General features: G+C 37.7%; 1 protein-coding gene across 2 annotated transcripts; it reads left to right on the plus strand.

The window, feature by feature from the left end:
* Positions 1 to 2,047: 2,047 nt before the first annotated feature.
* LOC105040309 (translation factor GUF1 homolog, mitochondrial) lies at positions 2,048 to 12,110 on the plus strand. Of its 2 annotated transcripts, XR_012140255.1 has the most exons (13): positions 2,048 to 2,554; positions 3,847 to 4,597; positions 4,794 to 4,950; positions 5,106 to 5,160; positions 5,765 to 5,832; positions 5,906 to 6,010; positions 6,123 to 6,194; positions 6,261 to 6,374; positions 7,637 to 7,777; positions 7,867 to 7,926; positions 8,680 to 8,729; positions 11,206 to 11,382; positions 11,748 to 12,110. XR_012140255.1 is itself a non-coding variant. In XM_010916782.4 (12 exons), the coding sequence occupies exons 1-11, from the start codon at positions 2,240 to 2,242 to the stop codon at positions 11,369 to 11,371; spliced, it is 2,004 nt and encodes a 667-aa protein (XP_010915084.2). In that variant the 5' UTR covers positions 2,051 to 2,239; the 3' UTR covers positions 11,372 to 11,382; positions 11,748 to 12,110. The 2 variants fall into 2 exon arrangements, 1 of the variants encoding a protein (XP_010915084.2); XM_010916782.4 differs by lacking the exon at positions 8,680 to 8,729 and having other exon boundaries at positions 2,051 to 2,554.
* The last annotated feature ends 657 nt before the right edge of the window (positions 12,111 to 12,767 follow it).

The raw sequence follows: 12,767 nt of genomic DNA on the forward strand, positions 1-12,767 counted from the left end.
GGACACGCGCACCCATCATTTGCTTCGACATCATGGAGATCTATTATTCGGAGCGCGTGATACGATAGTTTGACATGCATCATGACATCCTTCCACCATGCGACACTCATGAGATTCTCCATAGTTTGGATTGATGAGAGCGACATCGTCACGATTGGGATAGAGAGCATCGAGAGCATATTGATGCATGGGAAGGTGGGAGGATTTGATTGTGGATGGCCCACCCATGCTCCCTATGATGGATTATGATCCATATCTGGTGTGATACAGGAGCATCACTAGATAATTCATTTCATCATTGATGAATGAGCGGCTCGAGATGAGGTTCCGTCTTTCGAGCAGCGTGATGGATATTATGGTAAGTACATTTTACTTTTACCCCACTTTATTATATTGTTATTGTTATACTTATGAGTAATATTTATTTTTCTTTTCATACTGATAGATTCAGAGGATCACATCGCTATACCACCGGATAAGGAGTGGCTTCCATTCGATTACTGTTGGGTGTAAGAACCGAGCATTTATCGATGTTCTGGACGATCTTGTCGATACTATGCGAGTTGTCTCAGAGGATAAACTACTTTAGACTGCGCCATTAGTGGATGATCCGAATACCTCATCATACGCCCAGCACACCTAATATTCTGGCTTTTCGACTTCGCCTCTCTATAGATGATGCATCTATATCACAAAGGATGAACGGCAAGGAGACATGTTGTACCGATCCGATGAAAGACACTTCGATTAGCATTGGAGGGCTAGAGATAGGGGTTAACTAAGATTTTTCGAAGTAGATGCCAGGCACATGTTGATAGATCGAGCACGCCAGCACCTCCTTCTCCACCGTCAATACTGTGCTGAGCCATCATGACAGCGGCCAGACATGCGTTTATGAGAGGTGGATGCGGAGGAGGTCTCAATATCTTGATACATATGCCTCTCGATAGTTATGATATTTGTACATTTTTTTTTATTAAAAAACTTTGTAATCAACTATTGAGTTACATTATTTTGAAATTAATATTATAATTTTTTTTAATCTGAATGCACATGTTACAATTTTTGTTGGTTGCATAAAAAATTAATTGTTGAGTTTGATATAGATTATATAGTTAGAGTTTAGGATTGTCCATCATTTCTAAGATATCTTGCCATGTTAATTATAAATAAGATTGGAGAAATTTGAATTCGTATCTTAGGAAAGTCAAAAATTTTTGAATAGGTAAAGATGCTTGGAGAATGCCAAAATTAATACTTCATCAAGTTGGTGATGCAAACAATATTTTTCGAAAGTTTCAAAAATTAAATTGAGAGAAAATCAGTTTTGGATATAAAGGGGCGATGGTTAGGTCATTCCTTTTTGGATGGCACGTTGGCATGAATATTTTAGGATGGGCACGCAAAAGGAGACGACCCTACATTGGGGGGCAACCTATGGGTCGACCTTTACTGTACCTATGAAAATAAATTTTCTATTTTGATTTGTAGTACAACAGGAGTCAACCCATGCCAAGTTGCCATGATAAATTGGTGTTAAGCCATGAGCCATTTCAAAGTCGTTCTATTAAAAGACGACTTATAAAGGCATGCTATCATAGAACGATTATAAGGGGATCCATAAGATGTCTACTATAAGGCAATTCGTATCGTTGTTTTTCTGTTCTTTAACAAATGGTAGGAATGACGAGTCAGTATGAAAAATCGTTACCATAAATAATTATGTTTTGAATAATATTTTAATAAATTATTTTTAAAAAATATTATTTAAATATTTTTTAAAATTAATATTATTTTGATAAAAAAACGTGAATAGGGATCGGAGCCCCCGCCGCCAGCAGCACAAACCTGCACATGGAGGACAGCGCAAATCAGACGCATTGGAGTAGTCTGTAAAATTTCTATCGTATAGGGGCGGAACTTGTAAAACCGTAAGTTTAATCTTCGAGCCAGTTCCCGCACTCGGCCTGCCGGGACCGGTACAAAGTTAACGCAAGAAATATGTCACTCAAGCCCCTAGCACGATATGGTTTCACATCCTAGTCCACGACTCGTGCTCCAAACCAAACCCTTGCCCGCTTCCGCTTTCTGCCTTTCTCGCGTTTCTTGTTTCTTCCATCCGCCCCCGAAACCCTCCACCTTCTCCGATGCGAAACCCTACCAAAACCCTAGCTCTCTTCCTCCGACGATTCCTGCGATAACGTCGAGGACATCGAATAAACGAGAAGAGAGAGCTCCAATGGGCGCTCTAGATCGTGCGTCGAGGGCGGCGAGGTCGAAACTCCGGCCTCTTCTCTATACTACGAGATATGTTTCATCTTTATTTAGGGGAATTCCTGTCGGATGCGTTGATCGCTCGTTCTGCACCCAATCTCGTCAGAATAGCAGAGAAGGTGGCGTAGATTTGAGCGAATATCCGCCGGAAAGGATACGGAACTTCTCCATCATCGCCCACGTTGATCACGGGAAATCGACGCTTGCCGATCGGCTCCTGGAGCTGACGGCGACCATCAAAAGAGGCCACGGCCAGCCTCAGTACCTCGACAAGTTACAGGTTTGGACAAAACAGTTAACAAGCTAGGTTCTTGTGTTTTCTTTAGGATGATTTGATTGTTAGTTTTTGTTCGAGGCTTCTTAAATCCTCAAGATTCATTTGTGGTTGGGTGTTTTTATGCTTTTGATGCGGTTACATGAGTATTTTTTGAGCTTAGGAGGGAAGGCATTCATGCAGTCGAAGGATGATATATATATTTTTTTAAAGAAACTGAAAGAAGGGTGGATATCTAAGAACATTGTTACAAATGAAACAGATTTTTAAATTTCCATCTCGGTTGGGTGTTAACTGGCTTCTAATGGGACACTCTGGGGAATCGAATATTCTAGCTGAGCTGATGGAGCAAATAAGTGTTTCTGATGGTGCCAATTTTCTTGATGAGGAACCCTTCGAGAAACACACTATGCTACCCTGAGGTAGAAAAATAACCATGTACATTGAGATTTATCCTACATCTCTAACTCCACCTGAAAGAAAAAATGAGTTATGCATTTATCTGCCATCTATGTATTGGCCATCCATGCTATCAGATGCTTCAGCTTAACACAAAGTAACCATACTAGGTACTCATAAATGTGTATCAGTGTCACACGTTGTCCACAAGAACAAAATCTTAGAAACTACAAAGAGATTACACTGACATGGACCTGCATTCGACTCTCATACCCAAGTCCATGTAACGCTACGGAGATTCAGTAACTATCTATGGTGCTTTGCATTGGAGATTCAGTAACTACCTATGGTGCTTTGCATTAAGTAGATCATTTCAGACACTTGCAAATGGGGAAGCCATATGCAAGTCACAACAAGTCACGCATCTTTCCTCATGATAAGCAGGGAAGCACATCAAGGGGCTTGGATGTTGGTATATGTGATGTTTTATATAACTGTGGCCTTAAATATAAAAAGCACCATTATTGTGCGATAAGGAAGTAAGCAGCTCAAGAACCATGTAATCTGAATTATATTGGATTTAGTGCTAAGACCACACCTGGTATCATCTCTTCTTAATAAATAATGATAAACAAGACAGTGGGCACATAAAACTTAACAACCCTGAATAAGACCATAGCAATAGCCTCAGTGCTGAAAGGGATAGAGGAACTCATAAAGAATCTGAAAGTGGTGGACTATAGCTCCTAGTTCATTTTTTTGACCTTTCTTTGAGTGGTTCATTAACCTTACATGAAATAATAGTTTTCATCTTTCTGTTTGTCATTTCTAAATCAATAATCTTTATTCAACTACCTTCCTCCCCCCCTGTAAATGTTGTAAATGGCTTATATTTACAGGTAGAAAGAGAGAGGGGTATTACAGTCAAAGCGCAGACAGCAACTATGTTCCACAAGCATAAATTTGGTTTCCCGGATGCCTCCAATATTCAAGATCCATCAAATTTTCTACTGAATCTGATTGACACTCCTGGTCATGTGGATTTCAGCTATGAGGTATCAAGATCTCTTGCAGCTTGCCAGGGTGCCCTTTTAGTAGTTGATGCTGCCCAAGGCGTTCAAGCACAGACAGTTGCTAACTTTTATCTTGCATTTGAATCTAACCTGAGTATTATTCCCGTCATAAACAAAATCGACCAACCCACTGCTGATCCTGATCGTGTTAAAGCCCAATTGAAATCATTGTTTGATCTTGATCCAAATGATGCTCTTTTAACTTCTGCCAAAACTGGCCAAGGGCTTGAGCAAATCCTGCCTGCTGTAATAGAGCGCATACCTTCTCCTCCTGGGAAATGTGATTCACCTTTACGGATGCTTTTGTTAGATTCGTACTATGATGAGTATAAAGGAGTAATCTGCCATGTTGCTGTTGTTGATGGTGCTCTCCGCAAGGGGGATAAGATTGCATCTGTAGCAACTGGCCAGAATTATGAAGTCTTAGATGTTGGAATAATGCATCCTGAACTTACTCCAACTGGAGTACTTTTTACTGGACAAGTTGGTTATGTTGTAAGTGGCATGCGTACAACAAAAGAAGCACGTGTTGGTGATACACTTTACCATGCCAAAAGCATTGTGGTACCTCTTCCAGGTTAATCTTCTCAACCTAAACCCATTTATAGACCTCATTTTCATTTCTTTATTTGTTGAATAATACCCATAAGCAGATTCTTGCCAGCAACTGCTAGTTAATTTAGGTAGTGTTTTTGTTAACCATTTGTTGCTTGATTTATTCTCTTTGGATATTCTTTTATATTTTTGGCCTTATAAATTATCTGGTCTTGCAGGTTTCAAGCCTGCAAAGCATATGGTATTCTCTGGTCTTTATCCCGCTGATGGTTCTGATTTTGATGCTCTTAACCATGCTATAGAGAGGTTGACATGCAATGATGCTAGTGTATCTGTTACCAAAGAGTCTAGCACGGCTCTTGGCATGGGATTCAGGTATATGCATTTGAGGAGATATTTTACCTGATTCTGTATTGTTCGCCACCAGTTTTGCGAATTGCGAGTTAAAGAGATCATATTTTTCAGTTCTTTTGTACAAGATTCAGCACCTATTCTTATTTTTTTATATGCATATGATATGCTTCGGACAGGTGTGGCTTCTTAGGTTTACTTCACATGGATGTCTTTCACCAGCGTCTTGAGCAAGTATGTACTCGTCTGCTATTATCTTCTTGTTATGCTGCATTTCAGAAATATAGCAGAAATTACATTTCTGTTTTTGTTGGTCCAGGCTGTCGATAATTTCAAGTTCAGGTAGTGGTGATAGAGTTCATCATTCTGCAATGGATTAATATAAGCACTTTCTGCATCATGCAGTTAATGAATGGCAGATTAGAAACATGCCTTCTTTGTTACAAAGAATTTCCTAAGTATTTGGTTACAGGAATAAATTAATCTCCAATATGGTTGTTTGTGTTTGAAAAGGAAGCATAGCTTTTCAACCTAGTTGTCAACATAATTCTTGGTTTTTCTTTACCTTCTTGTATAGGTAACTTTCTGATATGATTATACTGTTCTGCATGTCAATACCACATGACTGTTAAGATGTCAATGTAACAACATTATTCTATTAATAATAGACATTTGGCTTGTTCTCAATATTGTCGAGCCTTAATTTTCTATTTCTCTAATAATATTTTGTATTTTCTTACACTAAAAATATTAAAAACATCATGCATTCTATTTCTTCACCATATATTGCTCCTTTGAAATGTTTCTGAAATTATCTTAATTTACATGTGCCTTGTAGGAGTATGGAGCTCGAATCATATCTACCATACCAACTGTCCCATATATTTTTGAGTATTCGGATGGAAGGTATAGTACTCACGTTATTAGTGTACATGCCATTAAAATGGTCATGACAGCTAAACTTCTTTTGCTTATTTAGTAAGATACAAGTTCAAAATCCTGCTTCACTGGCTTCAAATCCTGGGAAGCGTGTAACTGCATGTTGGGAACCATCTGTTATTGCAACCATTATTATTCCTAGTGAGTAAGCGCTGCTTCCTTATTCTGCTTCTTTGCAAGAATTTATCTGATGTGATATTAGTTTATTTAATTTGGAAAGTGTGCGAAGTTTCATCTATTCATTTATTGATGTTCAGGTATGTTGGACCTGTGATAACACTTTGTTCAGAAAGGAGAGGAGAGCAGCTAGAATATTCATTTATTGACAAGTAAGCCTTTTTGCATTTGGTAAAGTAATTGGTGACTTCCAGTTGATGCTGGATTCTTCTGTGCAGCCAGCGTGCGCTTATGAAATATCGGTTGCCACTGAGGGAAATCATTGTGGATTTCTACAATGAATTGAAAAGTATAACATCTGGATATGCCACGTTCGATTATGAGGATTCTGAGTAAGTCTCAACTTTCTTTTGTGTTCAACCAACATTTGGGTGGAGTATTATCAACTCTATCAATATTCTAGTCATCGTACAGTTGATGCTGGTGTTTGATGAGCAAAGTTGCTTTCCTTTTTCTGATAGTATCTATATTCTAATCAAATATGTGACTTACGCAAATAATTTTACCACCTTTTATCATAAAAAAGTTTGATTGCACAAGTTTTTTTTACTCTGAAAAATTTTCATGACCTACTTGGCAAGTCCAAAATTTTTGTATTACCTGATTATATGTTTTATAGTAAGGATTCTGGGTGCAACCTTCAGTCTGACAAAGATGTTGAATTTTGCTAGGACGGGCAGTGTTTTTTCCATTAGCATATGTTTAAGTAGATGTTTGTGGCAATCCTTTTGGAGCGGCTGCTCCAGTATCTTTATCATTTTCCTGGGAAACTTATTTACTCACTCTAGCTTACTGATATCAACGTTTTTTTAGTCAACAATATGTTTGCTGATTTAGTGTTTTCTCATAATTTAATTTGCAAGACCAAAGCATGATAGCAGGTAGCAAGTGTGATTATTATGCATATGATATGTGCGAATTTATTTATGTGCTCCTTTAGGGAAGTATGTTTCCTTGGCTGTTTAGCATGATACTGAGGCTTCATGTGATTGCTATTATTATAAAGATCACTTAGAATACCAAATGTGGTAAGATGATTTATACTGCTCTCTGGTCACAAGTTTCATACTTGAGTAAAAAAGTCAGGGAGAAGAAAGTATGGTTCAGATTGGCTGCTGGCCTGGAGACTGTTTGTGAAAGAAAATGTTTTAATAAATGCAATAGCAGTGAGCAGCAGCTGGATACACATAAGAAGCACTGATACATACACTAATTGAGGATGAATCTGTAGAAGGATCTACTAAGAGTGGAAGACTTATGCATAAGATGCTAGACATAATTTGAAAATCAAAGTGATGGAGGTGTAGTCTTTGATAGGATAAAAACTTTTGAATGTCATTAAAAGTTGGCTGTGACGGGCATTCTGCACACATTATCCTGAATTCTTACCCTTTATTCAAGACCATTTCAATGTTTGACTGTCCTGGAAGGATCCTACTTAAAAAAAGAAAAAGAAAAAAAGACTGTCCTTTAATGATCAGTACGTCATAGCAACCAGGATGGTATTGACTCCATCATTGTCCATTTTTAGTATCTATGACTCTTGGTTCCTAGGTCTTCCAAACAATACTAACATTCTCAATTTGTGTTGCAGGTATCAAAAGTCTGATTTGGTTAAACTAGATATCCTCCTCAATGGCCAGCCTGTTGATGCTATGGCAACCATTGTTCACAATCTGAAAGCGCAGAGGATTGGACGTGAATTGGTGGAAAAACTAAAGAAGTTCATAGACAGGTCTAATAATGCTTAGTGCAATCTGAAGTGCTTCCTTTAGTGACTTCTATTTTTTTGTTGATGTCTCAATATGTCATAATTTTTTGCAGGCAAATGTTTGAAATAACAATACAAGCTGCGATTGGCTCAAAGGTTATCGCAAGGGAGACGTAAGATGTTGGCACAACCTCTCCCTCCTTGGTGCAACCTAATAGATAACAATTACTGCCAATACCTTTTGCATTTTATTGCTGACATGTTCTTGATCCATATAGAATAAGGAGGGCAGCTTATTCATGGTAAATGTACACACACATAAATATATTCATAATACATGCGTCCCTGCAATTGTTCACACATAATCACTGCCCACCTTTCACTTTACATAGAGCAGCAGTGCATGCAAGCATGCATGCATGACCAAGGATCAAGACACCTATTCCCTGCGATGGGGTAACTGCCATAATCTCACCTGAAACTTATAAAATAACTTACATGACTCGTATTAAAACTATCAAATATTTTCAACAAATTGCCATAGTAGCATTGAACTCATGTGCCCATGTTTAAGCGGATTTTTAGGACACGTTGGTTCCTCGTAGAACAAAAAAGAAAAGGGAAAAAAAAGACATGTCGATATAGCTTAGAAATTTCATACCACTCTATGGATACTTGTGCATGTGATAATGAGCCAATTTCGTTGCTAGTTCTCCATGAATTCTTTCTTTGGAGTAATTTGACTTGAGGAATTCTACAAGTTGAAGGTACAAAACAGAAAATCCTTCAACCAAGGTTTTCCGTGTCTTCTTGTATTGTCTGATACCAGGTATATTGTACCAATCTAATAAGGTACTGTTATGTTACAGAGTCTCGATATGATAATGTACTGACACATGTTACAATTGCTGTCTTGCCTCCAACAGCGTATCATATGTCAATATGGGGGTGTACCATACTGTCCCAACTCCTACCGGTAAGTTATGGGTGCCAATCTAATATTGATTTTTTTTCCCTCTTAAATGTGAATTATATTTAGGACTCCAATAAGGGTGCCAATTGGTTGAGTCGATAAAGTCACCAAGTTGTGGATTCTAATGACCTTGGCTCCATCTTGCCCTCACCTTCATTTTCAGCGGGCTTTGTCCCTTCCTAGTTCTCATAAAAAAGGGATTCCAATTACTTCCATTTTATGGACTCTTCCTGTAAATTATAAACTTGTGCTCTTTATAACTATGGCCTAAGATAAAATTACATGAAGATAGATTTAATAAATTCTAATCCCAAAATGAGTGCTGAACACAACCTTTTTCACATTGGAGATATTGGTGCACTATGATCCCTGATCATTTGGTTTGTCTTTGGGGACAAGTTGCGAAAGCAGCTCATAATCCAAAACATTTGGGCACTGCAGCCATCTAAAAGTTTGTCAAATTATGGTTGATTACATTTCCAGCATCTATGATGCACATTCACCAGCTTTGAAGACCAGCATGCTCTGGATTTTTGTTTAAGGTGTTCGAGGAGAGGTCACAGAGTCAAACACACATGCTGGACTGTGGCTTTCCTGTTATATTCAGAGTAGATATTTTGTGAGTTATAATGTTCAATTGAACTGTTAAATGTTGGATAGTGATCGAAGTTGGATATTTTGGATACTTGCTCTTGTTAGTCTTGACTGGTACCCCCAACCAATTAGAGTATGTCTCATCTTTTAAGTACTCCTTCACCAAGTAACATGATAAGCTTTTCATGGCTATTAATGAAAAATTTATAGTTTGATTCTTTGCATTGTTTAACATCTGTCTCCACCATTAAATCAAAGTTTTGTATTGTTCAGTTGTTGTTGTGCTCTTTATATAGACATTCACCACCTATTGTTAGAAAGTTTCTTGAAGAACAATAATGTATAATGGTGTTGAACCGTGCGGTTGTATGCTGTTCCTTTCCTAATTCCCATACTCCAACATGTACGTATTTCCTGTAACAGGATCTCCTGGTCAGGCTGTAATTTGTCTTGCATTCATCCTAAATCAATTGGGTTTGTTCTGAACTTTGATCATGCCATCATCCCAATGTTTGTTCTGATAAATGATTCATTTCCATGTCAGAATATCAGTGACCTTTTAATGTTCTGCCATTTTTACAACTTTGAGTAGGGTTTATGGTGCAATTGATCGCTTTCCAACCCTCTATCTTGCATGACTTTGAATCTCTCAGATCACCCAATTCCATCTTGGAGTATATGATGAGCTATTTCTTGACTTGTATTTTCGTACTTATGTAGCACAAATAAATACTCTTGTTGGTTTGTGCTGCTGATGGTAGCTTGATTTTTTATGTGTTTTGCATCCATTCCTACAATCACTTTCTTAAAAATCTTAATTGCTTGATTAATTTTTCTCAAGATGATTCACCAAGAAATTATAGCTCTGCAGCATATCTTTCTCGTGTGCTCTGTTGTGTATGGGAGCCTTTGGCAAAACTTATCCTTTATTCCTTTTTTGGGCATGTGCATGTGCATGGGACAAAATTATGTGTTCATTAGATGTGGATTTTGGTAAACCTCTTTTAAATTATTCTCGCCTTAAGAGTCAATTGGGACTGCCATGTTTACAATCCTGGATAGAAATATTTGCTGTATACGAGTAAGAGAAAAAAACGTGCTTTTGCTGTAGAAAATTTGCCTTGTGATGTTTATCCATCTTCTCGAACCTACATTGACCGTAAAATCTTAAGTTTGTCATCAAAGATGGAGCTTTTCTGAGGTTGTAAAATGTACATCCTTTTGCATTGAAGTCATGCAACCATAAAAGGATGACTAGGAAATCTGCATGATTTGCATGTGTCGTGGAGAAGGATATTTAGAAGATAAAGAAGGTAAAGAATGTAAAGAAGGGGATGTGGGAAGTAGAAGGATGGGTGTTACCCACCAAAAATATTTAACTGTCTTCCGAATAAATTACTAATTTGATATCAGTAAGTTAATATACGCATTTGAAGATATACACATATCATAATTTTGAAATAAATACAATTCTAATCATAAAAAATGTTTGAACTTCATCTTCACATATTGATGACTTGAGCTTGTTTTGTATGGTGTAGAACATTTCTTTTGAACCCTAAACATTGGATTCCAGGTACAGATAACTTAAAATCTGCATATATGATAGATATATTTTTCCTTTCATCTGAAGTGACCTCACAGTTGCGTGAATTGATATGTACATGGACTGGCCAACTTAAATATTCATACTTTGCAAGTATATGCTATTTCTTAAACCATGGGAATCCATATTCTGAGATGGTGTATGAAGTTCTCTCCTCATCTCAAGACCAAAAACATGCTATTTGCATAGTTCTAAAATCATTGAAGATTCTGTGTTTCATAATGACTGGATCAGCTTTTCACTCCTACAAACACTTCAGATCATCTTTTCTCCTTGCAGTATTTCAGCAATGAGGAAAAATGTTCTGGCAAAATGCTATGGTGGTGATGTTACACGGAAGAAGAAGCTCTTGGAGAAGCAGAAGGAAGGGAAGAAACGCATGAAGCGTGTAGGTTCTGTTGATATACCACAAGAAGCATTCCATGAACTGCTGAAAGTGTCCTAATGGTTAAATAGGTAAGTTCTACTGTGGTTGGTTTGCAATGTTTTGGTGCAGCATATCAGCATTTTTTTTTCCTTATTAGTAGTCAAAATTGCTTTGTATGGTGATCATATGTGATTCCAGAAATAGTACTCATCTGATCTATTTGAGTTTCTTTTTTGCATAAGAAAATTACTGATCTGATCTGTAGCTTAATTGCCAAATTTATATCATCTTGAATGTGCAGAACTTTGACTTCTTTACATTTTTCTTTTATATGCAAAATGCATGATTTTGTTCTGTATAAACCAACGTTTTCTTTGACCCAAAAAATTAACTTCTCTTAGGTTTTTGTTCCTCCATGCTTACATGAAGATTTAAGAACTTGTGTTAATTTCAGGATGATACTGTCTGATGGTCACCTAATCAGCTTGTGGAGGCAGGAAGCTCCTCAGACTGATTACCGAGAATGGAAGAGGCCGAAGGACAACGGTAAAACAAAGCAGTGTGTTCATTCAGCTGAACTATGGAAGTTTCTTTCTTAATGGTATTTTAGGCCTTAATTTATTTGTGTAACAATGCCCAAAGGCCTTAATTTATTTGTATAACAATGCCCAGGGAGCATGCTGCTGTAAAGACTGAAATAATCCATGTGATCACTACAGTGTAAATTGTTTTGGGTGTGTTATTGGAAATAGTCATCCTTGTATTTACTGTATTATTTTTTATTTTTAAATAAGCAAGGTTGGTTTCAGTGATTAAATGGTTTGATATCATTCCGCGTTGCTATCATATTCTTGAAGCTTCTCATTTAATCTAACTGAATAAAATGCAAAAAAAAAAAAAAAAACTGCTTAAATTCAGAAAAAGCTTTTGATCATGCTGGTTATCCAACCATTGTCCAAGCAATTCTTTGATATTTTGCTGGAGTTATTGAGGTTGTGGACGATCGTTTCTTCGGGAGGACTTCTTCTAAAAAATTTTTTAGAAGAGGAATGAGTTAGTCCCCCATACGGATATAGGGAGGACTTGGCGATCCTCCAATGACTTCATCCGCATAAAGTCTACCTCCGGGACTCCGTCCGTTCGCGATTGTCCCGCTAAATAGAGCTGTTTATTGCACCCCCGGCTGAAATATCGGAACCGGCCTTGGCCATTCAGTAGGCTAAAACAATGTGTCCCAACATTTCGATAAATTACTTGGGTAATGCCGTTAGCTAAGAGTGACACCTAGCAACCACAAACCTGCCTCGAATGAACCACTCCAAAGGGGGAAAAACACTAGCTTCTCTCTAGGTTTCTACGAGACCAGGAACAGTAGAGGAAGCTCCTATTCTGGTATCCATCCATCTTCAGACCCATCAAATTCACATCCCAGCGACCACCAACAATACCGATCCAGGCTCACCCAGAGACTGAA

This window comes from Elaeis guineensis, chromosome 3 (genome assembly GCF_000442705.2).
Source record: "Elaeis guineensis isolate ETL-2024a chromosome 3, EG11, whole genome shotgun sequence".
In the NCBI taxonomy this organism is placed as follows: Eukaryota; Viridiplantae; Streptophyta; class Magnoliopsida; order Arecales; family Arecaceae; genus Elaeis; species Elaeis guineensis.

Coding starts and splice junctions, on each gene's coding strand:
- LOC105040309 (XM_010916782.4), top strand. CDS start 2,240: ATGGGCGCTCTAGATCGTGCGTCGAGGGCGGCGAGGTCGAAACTCCGG. Junction 4,951..5,105: donor GCTCTTGGCATGGGATTCAG/GTATATGCATTT, acceptor TGCTTCGGACAG/GTGTGGCTTCTTAGGTTTAC. Junction 6,195..6,260: donor GAATATTCATTTATTGACAA/GTAAGCCTTTTT, acceptor TCTTCTGTGCAG/CCAGCGTGCGCTTATGAAAT.